General features: G+C 47.2%; 1 protein-coding gene across 1 annotated transcript in view; it reads right to left on the bottom strand.

Annotated features, from left to right (window-relative positions):
• The window catches only part of jmjd7 (jumonji domain containing 7), a 32,525-nt gene extending 9,880 nt beyond the window's left edge, over positions 1–22,645 (bottom strand). Inside the window, exons 1-6 of the mRNA XM_078407070.1 lie at positions 22,156–22,645; positions 16,851–17,004; positions 13,955–14,208; positions 12,176–12,232; positions 8,605–8,700; positions 5,987–6,063 (exon numbers count right to left, since the gene is read on the bottom strand). Coding sequence (XP_078263196.1) covers positions 5,987–6,063; positions 8,605–8,700; positions 12,176–12,232; positions 13,955–14,208; positions 16,851–17,004; positions 22,156–22,204 — 687 coding nt within the window. The 5' untranslated portion in view covers positions 22,205–22,645. The remainder of the gene's footprint in view (positions 1–5,986; positions 6,064–8,604; positions 8,701–12,175; positions 12,233–13,954; positions 14,209–16,850; positions 17,005–22,155) is intronic.
• Positions 22,646–22,870: the final 225 nt, after the last annotated feature.

The following is a 22,870-nucleotide window of genomic DNA, read 5'->3' as shown; positions in this document are numbered from 1 at the left end:
TTCACAGTTTAAGAATAAGGGGTAGGCCATTTAGGACTGAGAAGAAAACAAACTTTTTCACTCAGACAGTTGTGAAGGCAGTGGAGGCCAATTCACTGGATGTTTTCAAGAGAGTGTTAGATGTAGCTCTTTGGGCTAAAGGAATCAAGGGATATGGGAAGAAAGCAGGAACAGGGTACTGATTTAGGATGATCCTTAGGCCCCCTCGGTCATGGCTGACCATGGGTGATGCATCCTAGTTGGCTGCTTGCTCCACACCTCGGCTAGAGCAGCGTCGCTTGTGGCTGAAGAGACCAATGCGGGAGTGACGGTCTCTGTCGCAAAGGTCACATTTATGTGTGGTCTCTGGTCTGTTGAAGTTGCTGCGCTCCTTTCTGCGTGCCCGCTTGTCTGCTGCTGCGTTCATCAGTTTCTCTTCCCCCGTTTTGAGATGTTCGTTCGGGATACCTCTCCACCTCGTGCGGTCAGCTGCAAGGCTCTCCCAGGACTCAACATCGATGTCGAGCATCCTTGTAACGTAGCTGAGGGCGGCCGATGGTTCTCCTCCCAGATGTTAGCTCTCCATAGAGGATGTCTTTTGGAATACGGCCATCCTCCATGTGGTGGACATGGCCCAGCCTCCGCGGCCTGCGCTGCCTGAGTAGAGTGTACATACTGGGAAGGCCAGCGCGAGACAGAATCTCGGCGTTGGACACTCTGTCTTGCCAGGATATACCCAGGATATGGATACCCAGGATACCCAGGATATGCGGCACGGTAGCGCAGCGGTAGAGTTGCTGCTTTACAGCGAATGCAGCGCCGGAGACTCAGGTTCGATCCTGACTACGGGTGCTGTACTGTAAGGAGTTTGTACGTTCTCCCCGTGACCTGCGTGGGTTTTCTCCGAGATCTTCGGTATCCTCCCACACTCCAAAGACGTACAGGTATGGAGGTTAATTGGCTGGGTAAATGTAAAAATTGTCCCTAGTGTGTGTAGGATAGTGTTAATAGTGTTAGTGTGCGGGGATCGCTGGGCGGCGCGGACTTGGTGGGCCGAAAGGCCTGTTTCCGCGCTGTATATATATGATATGATATGGCGGATGCTTCTAAGGTGGAAGGTGTTGAGTCTTCTCTTCAGTCTGGCATATGTAGTCCATGTCTCACTGCCGTACAGCAGTGTGCTGTTGGCACAGGCGTTGTAGACTGATATCTTTGTCTTCACTGTCAGCTTTGGATTGGTCCACACTCGAGTTGTGAGACGAGCGAGAGTTGTAGCTGCCTTCCCAATCCTCTTGTCAATCTCTGTGTCCAAGGAGAGGTTGTCGGTGATGGTGGAGCCGAGGTACGTGAACTGATGGACGGCATCGAGTTCGTAGTCGTCGATGGTGATGACAGGCAGTGCCTCTGTATCCTGCCCCAGGACGTTCGTCTTCTTCAGGCTGATGGTCAGCCCGAAGTCCTTGCAAGCCCGATAGAAGCGGTCCTTCAGTGACTGTAGTCCCAGCTGGGTGTGGGACACAACTGCTGCGTCATCGGTGAACAACATGTCTCTGATGAGAACTTCACGTACTTTTGTCTTGGCTCGGAGGCGGGTGAGGTTGAAGAGCTTGCCGTCTGATCTAGTACGCAGGTAGATCCCCTATGTGGCGGTGCTGAAGGCATGTTTCAAGAGCAGAGCGAAGAAAATCCCAAAGAGTGGGAGCGAGGACGCAGCCTTGTTTGACGCCACTGCGGATGTCGAAGGGCTCCGAGAAACTGCCATTGAACTGCACTGTCTCCTTCGTGTTGATGTGGAAGGATTCTATCATGCTCTGCAGTTTTGGTGGGCAGCCGATCTTTGGGAGAGCCTTGAATAGGCCATCTCTGCTGACGAAGTCGAACACCTTGGTGAGGTAAATGAAAGCAATATACAGGGGCATCCGCTGTTCTCTGCACTTCTCCTGGAGCTGGCGAAGGGAGAAGACCATGTCTACTGTTGACCTTCCAGCTCGGAAACCGCACTGTGACTCTGGGTAGACACGTTCTGCCAGCTTCTGCAGGTGGATCAAGATGACCCGAGCAAAGACCTTGCCGACGATGTTGGGGAGGGAGACGCCTCTGTAGTTGTTGCAGTCGCTTCTCTTGCCCTTGTTCTTGTAGAGGGTAATGATCGTGGCATCCCTCATGTCCTGCGGTACAGCTCCTTCTTGCCAGCACTGACAGAGGACTTCATGCAAAGGAAGCAGTAAGGTCGTCTTACAGTGCTTGATCAGGTCAGGGGGAATCCCATCGCTGCCTGGGGTCTTGCCTGAGGCCAGGCTGTCAATGGCCTTGCTGAGCTCTTCTACCGTCGGCTCTCCATCTAACTCATCCATGGTTGGCAGGCACTCGATGGCGTCAAGGGCAGAGGAGGACACAGTGTTCTCTCTCGAGTAGAGGTCGGAGTAGTGTTCCACCCATCTCTCCATCTGCTGGCATTTGTCTGTGATTACTTCCCCCAGTGGAGGATTTGAGGGGGGCTGTCTTGCTCTGGACTGGTCCCAGTGCCTTCTTAATGCCATTGTACATTCCCCTGATGTTCCCTGTTATGGCGGCCGTCTGGATGTCCTCACTGAGCTGTGTCCAGTACTCATTGATCAGTGCGATGAATTAGATTAGGGTGATCAGCTATGATCATATTGAATGGATGTGCTGGTTCAAAGTGCCGAATCTCCTGCATCAATTTTCTACCTTTCTATGTTTCTTTGTTACTCAGAAAAATCCATCAAATTTGAGACATAACTTCTTCTGCACAAAGCCATGCTGACTATCCCCTATAAGTCAACTTCTTCCCAAATATAAGTAAATCCTGTCCCTTCCAATCTCCTGCAATAATTTTCTTATCACAGGTGCAAAGCTCACCAGCCTATAATTTTCTCGATGATTGTCATGGCCCTTCTTAAACGTAGGAACAACATTGACTAATGTCCGTTCTTCTGGAATCTCACTAGCAGCTAAAGAGGTTACAATGGTCTCCTGCCCCACCTCCTTCACTATCTTGGGATACCATCAGGTTGAGGGTCTTATTTACTGTAATATTCTTCAAGCGCTTCATCACCTTCTCCTTAATATCAACATGATTAAGTATATCAACATATCCCTCCCCGGTCTCACCATAATCTAAATCCTTCCATTGGTGCATGCTGGTGCAAAATACTTATTAACGGCCTCACACACTTCCTCAGGCTCCATGCAAAACTTCCCTCGTTTGGCCTTGAGTGGAACCACCCACTTGTTTCTAACATAGGCATAAAATGCCTTGCGATGTTCCTTAATCCCACTTGCCAAGAACATTTCATAGCCCCTTTTAGTACTCCGGATTCCACTTTTCGGTTCTTTCCTGCTTCCTTTATATTCATCGAAGATTTCTAAACCTTGCTATCCCTATCATTTATCTTTACAGAAACATTCTGGTCCTGAATTCGAACCCAAGGTCAGGTGTGGATTTACCCAATAACGAGCGTTTCCAGAACCAGGGGTCACAGTTTAAGAATAAGGGGTTAGACCATTTAGCATTTAGGACTGAGACGAGGAAAAACCTTTTCACCCAGAGAGTTGTGAATCTGTGGAATTCTCTGCCACAGAAGGCAGTGGAGGCCAATTCACTGGATGTTTTCAAGAGAGGGTTAGATTCAAGAGAGGGTTAGGACTAAGGGATCAAGGGATATGGGGGAAAAAGCCAGAACAGGGTTCTGATTTTGGATGATCAGCCATGATCATATTGAATGGCGGTGCTGGCTCAAAGAGCCTAATGGCCTACTCCTGCACCTATCTTCTATGTTTCCATATTTTGCTCTACAGTTCCTGTCTAATACTGTTGTACCTGCCCACCCCCAATTTTGCACATCCCTCCTTACCTTAAAAATTACAGAATAATGATTAATATTCCCCAAACTGCTCCCCCTTTGAAACTCCAATCACCTTGCTAAGCTCATTTCCCAATATAGTCCGTGGTGCAGGGGTGGCTGTGGGCCTCACCTGTGACACACTGAGTGTGCTGAACACCTGGTGACCATTTGCTTGCCCACCCCATTCCCTACTTCTCCTTCACCTTGGCTATTCGATCCAGACATTAATTGTTGCACACCCCGGCTCCTTGGTACCAGATTTACAGCACCTGTGGGTATTTAGTGAAGGGAATGAAGGTTTGGTGGAAGAACATGGCCTTACTTTTCTTGTGATTGACCTTGGCCCCTGTGTCAGTTCAAACTAATTGAAAACAGATCTACCATTGATCAGTATCCTTGATCTAACAGACCAAAGATGCTGATCAATGCAGACTGATTGTGGATTTAAGCAGATCTCACCATTATCGATGCATAGTAGGGCTCTGAACTGAGTGTCCGCACTGCCTGGCATTATCATCCCCCCTATGTATGTGTCTTCCCCAGTGGATTTGACAAACGTGTTTGATACAACACACAAAACTGGTCAGAGGAGAATGGGCACACTTGACCTTGAGTATAATCTTATAGGGTGGTGAATCTATGGAATTCTTTGCCACAGAAGGCTATGGGGGCCAAGTCAGTGGACATTTTTAAGGCAGAGATAGATAAGATTCTTGATTGGTACAGGTTTCACAGGTTATGGGGAGAAGGCAGGAAAATGGGGTTAGGAGGGAGAGATAGATCAGCCATGATTGAATGGCGGAGTAGACTTGATGGGCCGAATGGCCTAATTCTACCACTATTCCTTAAGACCCGATGACTTGAAATTTCCCTTTTAACTGAGATAGGGAGGTATGCAGAAAAACTTACAACTAAACATTTTTTAAACAAGCACTAGCCAAGTTACTTATTCCATAATCAATATCAACAGTTGGGCAATTTATCAGTGAAATTTGGTTGTGGATAAAGTAAATATAATTTTGCAAACTTCTGCCTACCTCTCTGTGATCTAACCACATAATTTAAGATTGTAGTTTCCTGCTTTTAATAAAACAAAAATAAACCAGTAATATCTTATAAATGCAAATATACAAGAATAAATAAACACTATCTTGTCCAGATATTAAAAGTATTTCTAAAGACAAACATATAATATGATCATTCTGTTCATAAACCTTTGTTCATGTTCATTTTTTTCAGTTGCATTATTTATATTAACATTTAGCATCAAAAATCCCTGTATATTTAAAAATCCTTAAAAGTTCGAAATATTTTTATGAACTAATTGAATCACGCAAAATGCTTTTAGAAAAAAAAATCCATCTGCTAATCTGCAAGTTATATTTTTTGGTATTCAAAATAAACTTTTAATTAAAGTCAAAGTGTCAAATGATTCATAGTAACATCACATTTACTGGTTACAACTAATAAACATTTTTTGTACTGTAATGTAATATAGTCCCTCAATTGCCTGGCCCTCATCCTTTTACAGGTACTGCCTGGTTGCAATTATGGTTCTGTTCCAGAGAACTGCTCTCAACCCAAACAGTTTGCAAATCCTGCTTCCCGGCAGAAAATGCATGCAGCAACAGCTGGCAAATCCATCCCGCTGGTCTCCAAATCACCCTCTCGTATGCATGAGTTGCACATACGTTGGGCATTCGTAACCGGGGGAAGCTTCTGTACTTCATGACAGAACAATCTTTCAGCGGCTTTGTGACCCTATTGACAGAGAATCACTTACAATGTCAGTGTTATGCCGGTCACACCAGGCAGACCGCTTACTTTTTCGCTGTGTTATATAATAGGAAGATGCAGTTTTAAATCCAAATGAGGTTATCAGTTAGAATTATAAGGAACAGACAGGCTCCCAAACAGAGACTGCAGTCTCTCTCAATAATGGTCGGATGCCAATGAAGAAGTGAATTAAGAGTACTGTTGGAGTAGGCACCACGCTGTCAGCCCCACTGGTCAGGCACGTTCTAATATACAAAAAATAGGGGTAATGTTTCCACACAGAGACAACAAACTGAACAATAGGTTCATTGTAAATACACAGATCCACTGAATTATCTTTCAAGCCACTGTGATAATGGTTTTACCTTCTCTGCATTCTGTATATCTATCACATCATAGGAACCGTCTTCATTAACTTTGTACGTTGCAGGTTGAAAGTGTTCTGCAGAAGAAACAATAGAGTTTAGCTGGTGTGACCAGCCCGATTCTGGGGTGACATTTTGTTAGATGTTTCTGTGGTCCCCACGCACCAGGTTACAGCATGGTGCTGGGGAAAGGTGGGCTTCATTCATATCTCTTATTTATTTGGATTTCAGCTCTATTATGATAAGAGAATGCTGGGAGATGGGTACAGTGCCAATAACATGGGAAAAGCAATAGGAGTCAATACCCGTGCATGTTATACTGACAGTCAGCAAAATAACTTCCTAGTGAATGGGAGCAAGCTCTGCCACACTCCTGTGAGCCGGATCCAATGATGGCTTCTGACGCTCACTGTGTGGAGTTTACACGTTCCCCCTATTCCCTCTAGCTTACTTCCAAAAATGTGCAAGTTAGTGGGTCAATTTCTACTATAAATTGCCCCCGCCCCCCAGCGTAGCTACGCTAGGGGGGGGGGGGGGGCAATTTATAGTAGCAAATTGGGGTAGTTAATTGGAAAGTGGGTTAATTTGGGGTAGTTAACTGGAAAGTGGGGAAATTAAAATGGGATTAATATCAGGGCGGCACAGTGGCGCAGCGGTAGAAACGCTGCCTTACAGCGCCAGAGACCCGGGTCAATCCTAACTACGGATGCTGAATAGACGGAGTTTGTACGTTCTCCCCGTGACCGCGCGGGGTTTCTCCGGTTTCTTCCCACACTCCAAAGACTTACAGGTTTGTAGATTAATTGGCTTAGGTAAAAATAGTAAGTCGTCCCTAGTGTGTTGGATAGTGTTGGTGTACGGGGTGACCATTGGTCGGTGCCGACTCAGTGGGCCGAAGGGCCTGTTTCCGCGCTGTGTCTCTGAAAAGAAATGGGCGCTTAAGGATTCGACAGACCACATGAGCCTATTTCTGGATTGCTAAAAGAAAAACAATTCTTGATTTAAACGCTTTTAATGTGGACTGCAAACACTCAGGCATCGAGGCAGAGGGATTTGAAGTGGAGGTCAGAATAAAGGATGCCTGAAAACCTATGCCAGTTGATGAAGAAAAGGTGACTAAAGAGGGTGGGCATGAGGAAGACTGAGCTCTCAGATAATTACAGGGCAAGAGAAAGCTACAAAGATCAAATGGAAAGCCATGAGAATGGTGGAGCTGCAGAGTATGGTGGGCTGAAGGAGGGGTGGAAATGGACAATATAACACAAATGGAAGGAGGCGTGAGGAATATCTCCTCCTGTCTTTGTGAGGTGGAAGAAACAGAATTGGAATCTTGGCTTGATTTTAAAATATTTTAACCAATATTCCAATTTAGATCAACTTTAGGTGGTACGGTATCGTTATGTCGTTAATATCACCGGTTGAGGTTTGTAGAGGAAACCAAAGTTGTTCTTGTCATTCATTCCTTGCAATATCTAATCGTAAACTACTGCAGCTCATTCACAGTTGAAAATGGGAGATGCAGTCTGACCACACGGAGCCAGTAGTGGGGTGGAAAGCCAGGTGCTGAACTTTAAGAGTTGTCAGCCAGGTGCAGCATATAGGTGCAGGTGAGGTAAAGTCAAGTATAGATAGATCCCTGGCAGTCCAGGGATCTGTCCTTCACTACCTCTCCTGCACCTACATGCTGCACCCGGAAGGCAGGAACACGGGCTGTTGTAGGCAATGTAAGATTGGATGGGTAAGAGTGGAACCAGCCAAACGCTAAAATATTAAGGCTGTTTCCCATTCAGGTAAATATCAAAGGGCAAGTATCTGAGAAGCGCAATGTAGTTGATTATAAAATCTGCAGAAAGCTTGAAAATAATATTTTTGTGACCTAGATTTGGGACATTTTAGTCCAGTGGCAGAAAGCCGACCGAAAGGCTTGATTGCGGAGTCACTGAAAGGACGGGCAGAGAAGAGGGAAGCAACAATCTCTACAACGTTGGAAGGGAAATGAAAGTTGAAAATTGGGTCATTATTTTGCAACAATGATGGGCCATAGGTGTTTTTAGTTTGAGGAGAGGGACTGATGGCATGAGGATTGAAAGGGAGTTTGAGGGACAATGGTCATGCAGGGAAAACTATTTACCGTGGGGGGAGGAGGGGGGACACAAGAAGTAGGTGTTCAGCAGTTTACTAGAATTCTGCAGTAAATGTGACGTTTATACCAGGGTTGATCTCCTGCAACAAACCAAGGTTATTCCACAGCGATTTTTACGTTCCCCACCAATCATCACCATGGACGCTGGTAATGGGAGTCCAAATCAATTCAGAAATACTGACATTTTCTATCCAGTAGCCCATAAATAGGTGGCTTGAGACTACCAATAGTCAGTGGATGGATGGTACGAGGAATCTGTAGGAAGGAACTGCAGATGCTGGTTTAAACTGAAGATAGACACAAAATGCTGGAGTAACTCAGCGGGACAGGCAGCATCTCGGGAGAGAAGGAATGGGAGACGTTTCGGGTCGAGACCTTTCTTCAGTCTGAAGAAGGGTGTCGACCCGAAATGTCACCCATTCCTTCTCTCCAGAGACGCTGCCTGTCCCGATGGTACTAGGAATGCCTGACATACCATATGGGATAAAGGGTCTGTCAGTGGGCGGAAGGAGGATAAAGTGCTTCTCTCCAGAAATCACACAGTACAGGTTCTCGTAGTGATCTTTATGCACTGAAATAAAATGATGAGTAGTGGTTAGTACAACAATACCACAACATGAAAGGAGATCCAGAGCAGGCAAATCCACGGATTTCCACCTCGAGCTCATTCTCCCATCACTCCCCAGATTCCCCGCAGCAAACAGACAAACGCCGGTTTTCCAGAACCGCTCACTTCCTAATACTCAATGTCTCCCTGGATTAACATTCTTCTTACGATATGTTCAACCTACATGTATATTCTTTCATGCAACTCTCCATGTAAATATTACTAACTGAGAATCTCTCCTAACTCTATTGTAATGAAAAACTGTATAATACACAATGGGTCTTCCATATATATATACATATAGACAGTAAACCCCCGTTATAACGAACCATGGTTGGGGGGGGTGGTGGTGTCTGTGATTGCCGATTGTCGACCATAACTGGGTAAGGGATGACAACACTGAGTGAGGGCGTATCATTGTGTAAGTTGTAGAAACAAAGAACTACAGATGCTGGTTAATACTCAAAAGGACAAAACGTAGCTCAGCAGGTCAGGTAACATTTCCAGAGAACATGGATAGGTGCTGTTTCGAGTCGAGACCCTTCGTCAGACTTCTGGTCTGGAACTGGGCTTGGAATCCAGGTGAGTTGACGGCCCCGGCCTGCTGGCGGCTGGAGGAGAGCCGAGGATCAGTGGAGTTAATGGTTGCTGCCCGTGGGCGAGCGGTTGGAGTGCAGGTAAGGGTTGGTGTTGGTGGCGGCCTGGAAGCGGCAGAAGAAGCTGTGCGGATTGGCAGGAGGCAACTGGGGAGGCGGTGTGGGCCGGCATCGGCAGCCTGGACTGGTGGTAAAAGTCGGCGAGTCCGGCCTGCAAGTGGCCAGGGAAGTGGTGCGGGCAGGAGAGGTGTCGGCAGCCCGGCCTAGCGATGAAGGTCAGTACGTCTGGCCTGTGGGTAGGAGAGGTGTCGGCAGCCCAGCTTGGCGGTGAAGGTGGGTGTGTTCGGTCTGGAAGCAGCCGGGATGGTGGGGAGGGTTGGCGGCAGCATCGGGTGGTCCCCGCCTCAGGGAGGTGGTAAAAGATGGCGCAGCATCTCCTGTGCCACTGTGGATCTCGGCCTTGTGGTGGTCGGGTGTGAGCGCGATCCAGTGGTGGGTCTCGACTCTAAACGTCACCTGTCCATGCCCTCCAGGGATATCGCCGAACCTACTGAGTAGCTCCAGCGATTGCTTGTCAATTTCGAAGATGTCGGCAGTGTAACTGACACCCTGTGTTGTTAAAGAGACGGCGGTGTCTGATTGCTGTGGGACTGTTCCATCCGCCCGCTATACCTGAAATCTATTACAGAGGTCCATAATAACGAGGGTAGAGTGGAGTAACATTATGATCATCCGTCACCCTCGGGACTTTGGTGGTGCTAGACCTGCAGATTTTCTGTACTATTAGATGTTACCAATATTAATATCTGAAAACACTTAAGATATCACTTTTATTTTACGCAGAGTATAGAATGGGTGGAGGGGAGCTGTTGTGGTCTCCCTCTCGCTGTAACCTGGTGCCCAGAACAGTGTTATTGAATGTATGCCAAATGAAGATAATCCAACTCTCTTGGTCAGTTCGTAATCCCTCCCCTTGCACAAGTTACTGATTACTTCTTTAATTCATCTCCCTCACACTGTCATGCTTCCAGCACCATGCTCCGGACTGTGAGTCTAACATTAATTTGGTTCTCTCATGCTCTCAATCGGCACCCGCCTCCCCGAAAACACAACCACATGACACCAGCTCCACCTATTGTGACACTGTGAGGAATGTCTCTCCGCTGGTTAGATGCACAAAGAGCATGCCGCACCTTTATGAATCAAAATGACACCGCTGCTGTGTGAGTCTGTCTGCCACTAACACAGGTCAGGGAACTAACACCTGCGATTCTCCACTCAGGTTAGAACAGGTCAGGTTTCAAGACAGTAACTTAGTAAAACCCATAAACTGAGTTCTGATTTTTTTCCCCCAAAATCTATCTCTACTATCTCTATTGAAGGAAAATTCCCAAACCGACGCGACCACCGGCACAACAGGCGGCACAACTCCAATCCGCAGGCAAAGGCAGACCTCCATAAGCCTGGTTAGGGGGTCACGGCAGAGAAGAGAGATGCAGACATGGAGGCACTGGGCCATGTTTGCCCTGATCCAAGGGCCACTGCTCCCAGGGCCCACGGAGGGGTCAGGCGGAAGGAGAGAGGAATCAGGGTTGGGCTCTTCAGCTACTCAACCTGGTTATGCCATTCAGTTTACCTATGATCAAAATTAGTATATTTGGACTCGCATCGTGTTTTTGCAGTCTTTTTCCTCACAGCCTTGTGGAATCGATGTAGAGTTTATGTTCCTGTGTGTTGTCTGAGTTTATGTGCTGGGATGCTGCAAGCGAGATTTTTATTGTAGCTGAACTTCACTGTGCTTTGATATATATGACAATAAACTCAACTTGGTTTAGGCATGAATCTCTGAATACTTTCGTTTAACAACATTTCAGATTTAAAATAGCAAGCAGCCCAGCCGCAATTGCCATTGCCCCTGGAAGTGAAGGCCAGTAAATATGAATAGTTTATCAACAAGGCACTTTTGTTGCCCAGTCAAACCTCTCCAGACATTACTTCCCAAGAACAATGGTCCACTGCCTTTCAACAGCTAACATGGTTAGTGTGTCCTTCTCACTCCCCACTGACCCTTCTGTCCTCAGCCTCTGGTTCTGGTACATAATTTATCTAACTAGATCCATCGCAGCTTTCTACCATTTCACAATTTTAGAAAATCAACAGATTGGGCATTTCTAGTTCCCCGTTTCCAATGTTCACTCCCTTGCCCTCTATACTTACACTGACTTGACTCAATAGACAATAGGTGCAGGAGGAGGCCATTCGGCCCTTCGAGCCAGCACCGCCATTCAATGTGATCATGGCTGATCATTCTCAATCAGTATCCCGTTCCTACCTTCTCCCCATACCCCCTGACTCCGCTATCCTTAAGAGCTCTATCTAGCTCTCTCTTGAATGCATTCAGAGAATTGGCCTCCACTGCCTTCTGAGGCAGAGAATTCCACAGATTCACAACTCTCTGACTGAAAACATTTGTCCTCATCTCAGTTCTAAATGGCCTACCCCTTATTCTTAAACTGTGGCCCCTTGTTCTGGACTCCCCCAACATTGGGAACTCACCTCTATCACCCTTTTTGCCACTCAGTGTTGAACATTCTCAACCTTACCACAGAACGTCCCCTTTCATTCTGGCTTTTCTCCCCCCCACCCACCCCACGCTCTCTATGGTAAAGGTACTGGTGAAAGACCATTCATCCGACACATTAATTCCAGTTTCTCTCCACAAATGCTGCCTGACATGAAGTATTTACAGAATATTATGCTTTATCTCATATTTTCAGCATATTTTACTTTGAGAAAGGTGTGTCTCGCCTCCACCGACTCCTCCTCTGCCTCTGGTTACTTACACGAGGTGACTGCAGCTGACTCTCCCAGCCAGAAATTTACTGCATCAGGATCCTTCCCTAAAAGAAATAATAAAAACACACACATGAATCCTACAATAAAAGGAGCAGAACCCAGAGATCACTGGCCCTACAGGCCAGTGCAATAATCCACTGTGTGTGTGCTGGACAGTGAGATTTCAGCCCAGTGGAGAAAGTGCATGGTAGAACATAGCGCTCCCAATCCCATCTCTATTTTGATCGGATCCTTTGAATGGGTGGCCTAGACAGCTGACCTAATAGAAGAGAGTTGATCTACAACTGTAAAATTGGTCTTGAACTACCAAAAAGACCCATGTGTTTATGTGTGTGGAAAAACCGTTAACTTTGATGGGTCTGGAGGAATTAGTGCAAGCTCCTGGACTCAACTACCCTTATAATCCAGTCATAGAGGCTGCTAAGGCACAGTAAATAGCAAGCTGCCTTTGGGTTTCTCACCAGCAGGCTGTGTGTGCGTGCGCGCATGTGTGAGAGGAAGAGAGAGAGGAAGAGAGAGAAAGAGAAAGAAAAAGAGAGAAAGAGAAAGAAAGAGAGAGAAAGAGAAAGAAAGAGAGAGAAAGAGAAAGAAAGAGAGAGAAAGAGAAAAATGCAAGTGACAAATCCCACATTCAGAGTATCAACAGCTTTTACACCATCAGTCTGAGTATTAACCAGGAAAATCTTCACCTGCCTGGTCCCAGAAAACGGTTGAGGTTGTTCTGCTACAATGCAACAGTTGCATCTCTGAGAAACGTGTCATAGAAAATCGTGTCATTAAAACATTTGTGTCATTGGGGGAGAAAGGGGTTAGGGGGTAGAGACTTTCAGACTCGCAGTAACAAAGTTAGTTTTCCTGCAGGATTTTCAAAAGTAAAGAGCAGAAATGAACATTTCAGTAGCAAATTTTAATTTGATTACTGCAACCTAAAAATACTAAAGGCTGTTTGTTACATTGTTTAAGAGTGTATTGTTGCACAAATGACAATAGAAGCAATTGCTTTTCAATTTCATTAAGCATCCATGGTTAAAGTAGCAGCTGTGGAGACAACAGTTTAATAATTGCAGGGAAGTTACAGGGAAACAGCTTTTTTCCAGGACAGCCTTTTTTCTACCTGTCATTTTCCAAAGTGCCTTTAAAGATGTTCTGCAGTTCCTGATCGAAACTGCATTCCAACCAATTCAGCCCGAGCAACGCAGAGTGTTCCTTAATTCACCACTGGCATTATATACAATTCATATTTAGTTTCGAGATGTAGTATGGAAACAGGCCCTTTGGCCCACAGAGTTCATGCTGACTATTGATCCATGTTCACACTAGTTCTATGTTATCCCACTTTTGCGTCCACTGTCTACACACTCGGGGCAATTTTACACAAGCCAATTAACCTACGTACTCACACGTCTTTTGGATGTGGGAGGAAACCGGAACACCCAGAGGAAACCCACATGGTCACAGCAAGAACTGCAAACTCCATGCAGACAGCATCCAAGGCCAGGATCCAACCCAGATCTCTGGTGCTGTGAGGCAGCAGCTCTACATTGTGCCTTCCATGTTAAGGAAGCATGCGTTACAGCAGAACTACTTGCACCTTATATCAGCACTCAACCCTCTTGCAATGGTCACCATCTTCATGACAGATCCTCACTGCCATGAGAGTGATGATCAGATGCAGGGTGCGAGGAGAAATTGTTTTATATGATTAATGATGTGAGTGTTAATGTTTCAGTGACTGAGATTTGAGTGCAATGTAAGCTGTGTCATACCTAGTGCCTCTGTCACCCATGGGATGTGGGAGTCTACGTCCTTCAGGAGCTGAGGGAACTCCTCCGTTAGATTGGAGCATTGCTTCTGCACGTAGAACACGCCGCTCGCTGCCCGCTTCCTCTCGACGATGTCCAGGAACTCCCCGAACCGCATCTTCCGTTCCTCAGGCATAACGAACCGTCCCTGGTGCACGGCATCGGCATAACCATTGGGCGTCACTGCCACACTCACACTCTGCTCCCCAACCTCTTCTCTGCAAGTTAAAACACTTCAACGTTGGCACTGGAGCAACTGGTACTCTTACAAAAAGAGGTAAAACCCACCAAAGAGTTTCACAGAAGGATAAAGTGCCAACTTCTAATACTGAGCTAGGTCAAGGCAGGGGGTTTGAAAGATTTAGATTTAGAGATACAGCGCAGAAACAGGCCCTTCGGCCCACCGGGTCCGCGCCGCCCAGCGATCCACGCACATTAACACTATTCTACACCCACTAGGGACAATTTTTACATTTGCCCAGCCAATTAACCTACAAACCTGTACATCTTTGGAGTGTGGGAGCAAACCGAAGATCTTGGAGAAAACCCACGCAGGTCACGGGAGAACGTACAAACTCCGTACAGACAGCACCCGTAGTCAGGATCAAACCTGAGTCTCTGGCGCTGCATTCGCTGTAAGGCAGCAACTCTACCGCTGCGCCACCATGCCGCCGCAAGAACATTGATAGAATGGTCAAGAGGTCAACCAAGGAAATTGCAGAGGCCAGTGCTAAACCACACCCGCCTATCGTTCAACAAAGAAAATCAGTCATAAAGAGTTTCAAAACAGAGGGCTAGAATACAAAAAACAGAGATGTATTGCTGAGGCTCTAGAAGGCGCTGGTCAGGCCGCATTTGGAGTATTGTGAGCGATTTTGGGCACCATATCTGAGGAAGGGTGTGTTGGCTCTGGAGAAGGAGGTTTACAAGAATGATCCCAGGAATGAGTGGGTTAACATATGATGAGTGTTTGATGGCACTGGGCCTGTACTCGCTGGAGTTCAGAAGGATGAAGGGGGGGACACCTCATTTAAACTTACCGAGTAGTGAAAGGCCTGGATAGAGTGGATGTGGAGAGGATGTTTCCACTAGTGGGAGAGTCTAGGACTAGAGGTCATAGCCTCAGAATTAAAGGACGTTCCTTTAGGAAGGAGATTAGGAGGAATTTCTTTAGTCAGAGGGTGGTGAATCTGTGGAATTCTTTGCCACCCTGACACCCGTACTAATCACGAATCTATCTCTGCCTTAAATATATAAATTGACTTGGCCTCCACAGCCTTCTGTGGCAATGAATTCCACAGATTCACCACCCTCTGACTAAAGAAATACTTCCTCATCTCCTTCCTAAAGGAACGTCCTTTAATTCTGAGGCTATGGCCTCTGGTTCTACACTCTCCCACAAGTGGAAACATCCTCTCCACATCCACTCTATTCAGGCCTTTCACTATTTGGTAAGTTTCAATGAGGTCCACCTTCATCCTTCTATACTCCGGCAAATAGAGACCCAGTGCCGTCAAACGCTCATATGTTAATCCATTCATTCTTGGGATCATTCTCGTTAACCTCCTCTGGACCCCCTTCCAGCGCCAGCGCATCCTTCCTCAGATATGGGGCTCAAAATTGCTCACAATATTCCAAATTGTAATCGTCACCTATCACCCCACCAGTGTCCGCATCCAAAACATCATTCTCCAACATTTCTATCACCTCCCAATGGGATCCCATCACCAGTCACATCTTCCCATCTCTGCCCCTTTCTGCTCCCTCTGCAACTCCTTGGTTCACTCATTCCTTCCCACCCACACCATCCGTTCCCCAGGTACATTTCTCTGCAACCACAGGAGATGTAACACCAGTCCCTATAACTCCTCCTTCACCTCCATCTAGGGACTCAAGCAGTCCTTCCAGGTGAAACAGAGGTTCATGTGCACCATCTCTAACTTCATCTATTATAGGCTGTGTTCCCGATCTGGGCTCCTGTACATCGGGGAGGCCAACATAGACGTGGCGCTGTTTTGCTGAACAGTCCGCCAAGGCCTACCAAATCTCCCAATTGTTGACCATTTTAACTCCCAATCCCATACTGACTTTTCTGTCCTGGGCCTCCTCCAATGCCTGAGTGAAGCCGCACGCAAACTTTAGGAACAGCACCTTATACTCCGCTTGGCTAGCTTACAACGTAACAGTATTAAGATTGAATTCTCCAATTTTAAGTAACTTCTAACAATCCCCTCCTCCTCCTCCTCCCCTTTCTTCCCCACGCCCCCTTTCTGTCCCTGCCCCTCTCCTGTGCCCCAACCGGGCTCACATCCATTTCTCCCTTTCTGCGACATTCCTTCTTCTGGCTTCACAATTCGTAAATCTTCAATCTTTTTGTCTCACACCTGTTTTTTTTTTGCATCTCTGGCCTTTGTCGAACCATCTGCCTGTCGAACCCCATTCCCTGCCTATTTTCACCTATTACCTGCCCTGCTTTATCACGCCCCTCTCCTCCCTTCCAGCTTTCCTTCCCTCCACTTTACAATCAGTCTGAAGGTCCCGACCCAAAACATCACCCATCCATGTTTTCCAGTGACGCTGCCTGACCCAGAGTTACTCCAGAACTCCTTGTTTCTAGCCATTGGATAGCCATCTGTGATAGGGAGGGATAATGGTGTGGGAAAATAACTACAGATGCTGGTTCAAATCGAAGGTATCACAAAATGCTGGAGTAACTCAGCGGGTAAGGCAGCATCTCAGGAGAGAAGGAATGGGTGATGTTTCGGGTCGAGACCCTTCTTCAGACTGACTTCAGGGAGGGTTCATGTGACTATTTCCAAAATGCACAACTCTATAGCTCTAAACAAAGTTAGCACCATACCTGAGGTAGGGGAATGTCCACTTGGAGATGGCTGGCCAGTGACTGATGGCATTTCGCACTATGAAGGGTTTGTTGGGACACAACCAGCTTCTCAGGAATTCAAGTGGCGTGGGAGGCTGGTCCAAGTACGGCACCGCATCGTTCAAATACAGATCTGGAAACAAAGTAGAAACATTGCTAATCAATAACTGCTAATCAAGGGTCGGCATGGTGGCGCAGCGGTAGAGTTTTTGTGCTTACAGAGCCAGTGACCACGGGTGCATTCCGTATGGAGTTTGTATTTTTTCCGTGACCGCGTGGGTTTCCTCCTACACTCACTCCAAGGATGTACAGATTTGTAGGTTAATTAGCTTGGTATAAAAATGTTAAATTGTCCCTTGTGTGTGTAGGATAGTGTTAATGTACGGGGATCGCTGGTCGGTGCGGACTCGGTGGGCTGGAGGGCATGTTTCCGCTAAACTAACCTAAACTGACAGACAGAAGGTATTTATTCACAAAATGCTGGAGTAACTCAGCAGGTCAGGCAGCATCTCAGGAGAGAAGGAATGGGTGACGTTTCGGGTCGAGACCCTTCTTCACACTGTCTGAAGAAGGGTCTCGACCCGAAACGTCACCCATTCCTTCTCTCCTGAGATGCTGCCTGACCTGCTGAGTTACTCCAGCATTTTGTGAATAAATACCTTCGATTTGTACCAGCATCTGCAGTTATTTTCTTAAACTGACAGACAAGTGAGCCTGATGAGCATAGCGTACAGGAAGAAGGGAGAAAATCTATTACTGGAGCCTACTTTGAACGTGATATTACAGAAGAGTCAAACTGATGAGCTTGAATTGTTTAGTCTGAGTGGGAAGCTTCAAAAGCTATTCATACTTTTCCACATAATGAGAAACTCTGTGACAACCTAGAAACCCTCTGCCTCAGGCTCCAAAAAGCACTGTCAGCTTCCCTGAGGAAAACACTGCCAGAAACCCACCTCTGCTAGATTTATGGCACAGAAATTGCTCATTACACCCAATTCTCAATAGCCTCTGTATCTCTTATATTCGTACAATTCAAGCCTGCCCCTAGTTGCAGCTCCACTATTCCCCAAATACTGCAATGCTACATATTCACACTGCATTCTTTGTTAAATGAGTTTCTGTTGTAGACTGCAAAACAGTATTTTTGATGCACAATAAGAAAAATATGACTTGACCATGCATTCATCCTTCCATGTTAAGATTCCCTTTTTGAAAACTAATGTTCACAGTGATTATCAAGTCAAGATCAGACATAATATTCTATTCTAATATGCAGAGCAGCTGACGTTGAAGCGCTCAATAAAGGACATCCCATGGCATCTACCGCAGCTATCTGCAACACCAATGGAAAACCAAAATGGCCGCATCCTTGTCAGCTCAAAACATAGAGGGAGCAGGCACTCTCCCACTGCGAGAGTAGGGAGGTGCGACTTCTCGCGCCTGCTCTGCTCTGTCATCTGACGAGGTCACGGCTGATCTTCTACCGCCCTTTTTCTCATCCTATCCCCATATTCCTCAGTTGTTCTAGTCTCCAATTTATAGATGCTTTGATATAAATGAAATAACTCAGCCTCCACAGCACTTTGGAATAGGGAAGTGCAAGGATTCACCTCTCCTTCAAAAGCCCACTACTATTTCTACAAGCACCAGCCTGGGGAAACTCCCACTCTGTCTCTGAAGAAGGGTCTCAACTCGAACCGTCACCTATTCCTTTTCTCCAGAGATGCTGTCTGACTCGCTGAGTTCCTCCAGCTTTTTGTGTCTATCTTTGGTTTGAACCAGCATCTGCAGTTCCTTCCTACACAAAACTCCCACGCTGCAGGTTCTCACCTTTGTCTGTCTCAACAAACTATACATCTGGATTTATACTGCATATTTTACACTGATAACACATACTTTTATCTATAATTCATTTATACCTTAACTATTTATTGAAATGTTTAATCACAACAAGAGTTCGTGGACGTCAATGATTGTTCTTCATCTATATACTAAAACTCTTGTTTGTTTGTTTATTTATGATCGAACTACAGCCAAAACGGTACACGATAGCTTGACAATTTTAGGCCCACCTTACTCACTGTCATCACTTTAATGGTAAAGCAAGTAGTTTTATTGAAATCGGTGTTATATTTTTAAAGTTATTCACATTGTAAAGTTTAAATCTATCTCCTAGGGAGGGAGGAGGGAGGAAGGTGGATTGAGGGGGATGGAGAGGGGGATGGGGAAGTGGGGGGGGGAGGAGAGGGGAGGGAGGGGGGGAGGAGAGGGTGCTGCACCAATGCAGGAGAGGTTTGGGCCCACTTGGTCTAGTTCCCTTTAATAGACAGTGCAACTCCCTAGGGCTGTGAATGCAAGCCTTATTTCAGTGAAGTCCAGGACTACCAGTCCGCTTGTGTTAACCAAGGGCCATCCCTGATATTTTTCATGCAGAAAATATTTGGAATATATGCCTGTTTGTTAGAACCTAAGCACTTCTCAATCATTGGAAAGAATGCCTTTGGAGGTTTGGGGTTTAATCTATAATTTCAATATCTTTAAGCATTGTCCTCTTCCTGTGTCATCAGTGGGCCAGTTCTTTTCGAGGGGCAAATCCAGATTCCGGACTCGGAGAAAGTGGACAGTGAATGACAATTCAGCTCCTCTGATGAAGAACGCCTACCAGCATAGCCCTGGACCCAGTCTCCTTTAATTGGCACGGCGTAATGGCAGCATCTGCCTGGAGAAGATATGGCAATACTTGTACACGTCTTAAAAGAGTTGGAACAACCACGGCGGGATAGGGTGCTGATGCATTTGGGATGGATCAGTCTGGATATTAGACCAGTATAGCATAGCAATAGGATCTCTGGTCCACAATAAAGAGGAAGATTAGACTTTATTGCCTTCCATCACAGTGCGGAATGTGGGGATGTCCGCTGTTGTGGATGTTTATGTTAACTTTTACGTAGGTGCGTGGCTTGTTGCTTTTTTATTAGTATGGCTGGACGGTAATTCAAACTTCATTGTACCTTAATTGGAACATGTGACAATAAACTGACCTTGAAACCTTGAATTCAAACATATTGCATCGAAAACTGTGCTCGCGTTATTCAAATGGCGAAGACTGCAGGCCTTTGAGATGCAGAGGGATCCAAATGAGGTCATGCGAAAGATTAGCATTGTGGTACATTAACTAATCAGGAGAGCTAACAGAATGCTGTCATTTACTGCCAGAGGAAACAAATTCAGAAATACTTCTATTATTTCTGCATCAGTCTCTTGATTAAGGAATACTACTTGAGTAAGGATGTATTCTGTGGAATACATCTGGCATCAGTATCTTGAGTAAGGAAGGAGTTCCGAAAAGGTCAACCAGACAGACACCTGGAGTGGGCACGTTGCCACATGAGAAAAAAAAATGCATCTCGTTACACGAGAAAGTGCCATGAGAATTGCAATGGTTGGTCAAGGTCGGAATGCAGAGTAGAGTTGCAAACAGAAGGATCCCCATTAAATCCTAAAAGAAGAGGCCAGGGGAAGAGCTGTCTCGTGGTGCAATCTCATTGAGAAATAATCAGTTGAACATGAAGACTGTTGGGGTAGCAAGTGAGGATCCGTGCTCTTTCTAAGAGGAGCACGAGTAACAGCAAGGAGAAGCTGAGATGCTCTGTCAAGAATACATGAGGAGAAGCCATGGTCTAACCAGAGGGAAGACATTAATAAGTGATAGGAGCAGAATTAGCCCATGGTCTACTTCAATCATGGCTGATCTATCTCTCCCTCCTAACCCCATTCTCCTGCCTTCTCCACTTAACCCTTGACACCACGCTAATCAAGAATCTATCTATCTCTGCTTTAAATATATCCACTGACTTGGCCTCCTCAGCCTCCCATGGCAACGAATCCCACAGATTCACCACCTTCTGACGAAAGAAAGTCTCCTCATCTCTTTCTTGAAAGAACGTTCTTTAATTCTGAGGCTATGACCTCTAGTCCTATACTCTCCAACTAGTGGAAACATCCTCTCCACATCCACTTTATATCCAAGCCCTTCACTATATTGTGTATGTTTCAATGAGTTCCCCATTCATTCTTCTAAACACCAGCGAGTGCAGGCCCAGTGATGTCAAACGCTCATCATAGGTTAACCCACTCATTCCTGGGATCATTGATGTAAACCTCCTCTGGAGCCTTTCCAGAGCCAGCGCATCCCTCCTCAGATATGGTGCCCATGGGGGAGGGGGCATCGGTGTGGAAAGTCACCCCAGTGGAGGAGCAGGAGCGGGAGCAATGATATTGTGCTTGCAGGAGGCAGGAGCGGTGTTCACGATTGACCTGCACACGGACACAATAACAAAGAAGGCCCACCAGCGGCTCTTTTTCCTGAGAAGACTGAGGAAGTTTGGCATGAACGCCAGCATCCTCACAAACTTCTACAGATGCACCATCGAGAGCCTGCTGACGGGCTGCATTACAGTCTGGTACGGGAACTGTTCTGCCCACAGCCACAAATCACTACAGAGAGTGGTGAAGACGGCACAGCACATCACTGGCAACTGTCTCCCGGCCATTCAGGACGTTTTCTACCGGCGGTGCCTGTGGAAGGCACGCAGCATCATCAAGGACCACAGCCACCCAGCACGCAGGCTGTTCTTGTTACCGTCAGGCAGACGATACAGGAGTATGGCTGCGCGTACCACAGTTTCTACCATCAGGCCATCAGGCTTCTGAACTCATAAACACATTTCACATCATATATGTTGATTATTTTTAATATTGTCTTTTTAACTATTTTTAATATTGTCTTTTTACCTTACTAATGTCATTTTAAAATCTTATTTATCCTTGGAATATTACTGCTGAGGTGACCCGTTGTCTTGTCAAATACATTTCGTTGTACCGTTGACCCTGTGCCAACCTACATATGACAAATACAATGTATTATTATTATATTATTATTATTATATACCTGCAAAGAGGCGAGAGATGCCGCTGCTGAGCTGAGGTGAGCTAAACTAAGGTTAGACAGACACAAAAAGCTGGAGTAACTCAGCGGGACAGGCAGCATCTGTGGAGACTGAGCTGAGCTAAGCGCTGGCAGAGGTTTGAGGGGCCGAGTGGCCGGCCGTGATGGGATGGAGGGAGGGAGTGGTCAGCCCCGGGCCGGGCATCTCCCCGCGGCTCCACTCCAGCACCGGCGGCGGCTCTGTGTGTGTGTGTGCGAGTACTTTGATCAATCCACTGGTGCCGGTGGCTGCTCCCAGGTCCCCGGGGTGAAGCGAGTAAAGGCCTCCGCACTCACCCCGCGCTTCCTCCGCCAGGCGCTGCACACTCGCCCGCAGCATCTGCATCGTCGCTGCCGCCGCCGCCGCCGGTAGGTCCCGCAGCGCTCCGTCCCGCAGCGCCCCCAGCGGCCGGGAGGCCCCGCTCCGCTCCACAGCGCTCCGTCCCGCAGCGCCCCCAGCGGCCGGGAGGCCCCGCTCCGCTCCACAGCGCTCCGTCCCGCAGCGCCCCCAGCGACCGGGAGGCCCCGCTCCGCCCCACAGCGCTCCGCTCTGCAGCGCCCCCAGCGGCCGGGAGGCCCCGCTCCGCCCCACAGCGCTCCGTCCCGCAGCGAGAGATACCGCTGCTGAGCTGAGCTAAACTAAGGTTAGACACAAAAAGCTGGAGTAACTCAGAGGGACAGGCAACATCTGTAGAGACTGAGCTGAGCTGAACTACGTTAAGCGCTGGCAGAGCGAGGTTTGAGGGGCCGAGTGGCCGGCCGTGACCCGCTGGGATGGGATAGAGGGTGGGAGAGATGTTGTGGTCAGCGCCGGGCATCTCCCCGCTCCGCAGCGCCCCCAGCGGCCGGGAGGATTCGACCCGCCTCGCTCCGCAGCGCCCCCAGCGACCGGGAGGACCCACTCCGCCTCGCTCCGCAGCGCCCCCAGCGGCCGATCATCGCAGCGCGACCTGGCGACTGCGACTATTTACATCACCTGCAGAGTGTGACTGTGTGGTTGCTCGGCGGCCCC

Source organism: Rhinoraja longicauda, chromosome 10, assembly GCF_053455715.1.
Source record: "Rhinoraja longicauda isolate Sanriku21f chromosome 10, sRhiLon1.1, whole genome shotgun sequence".
Lineage (NCBI taxonomy): Eukaryota > Metazoa > Chordata > Chondrichthyes > Rajiformes > Arhynchobatidae > Rhinoraja > Rhinoraja longicauda.
Note: the sequence above shows the minus strand (reverse complement) of the source record. Positions and strands in the feature narration are given on the sequence as shown.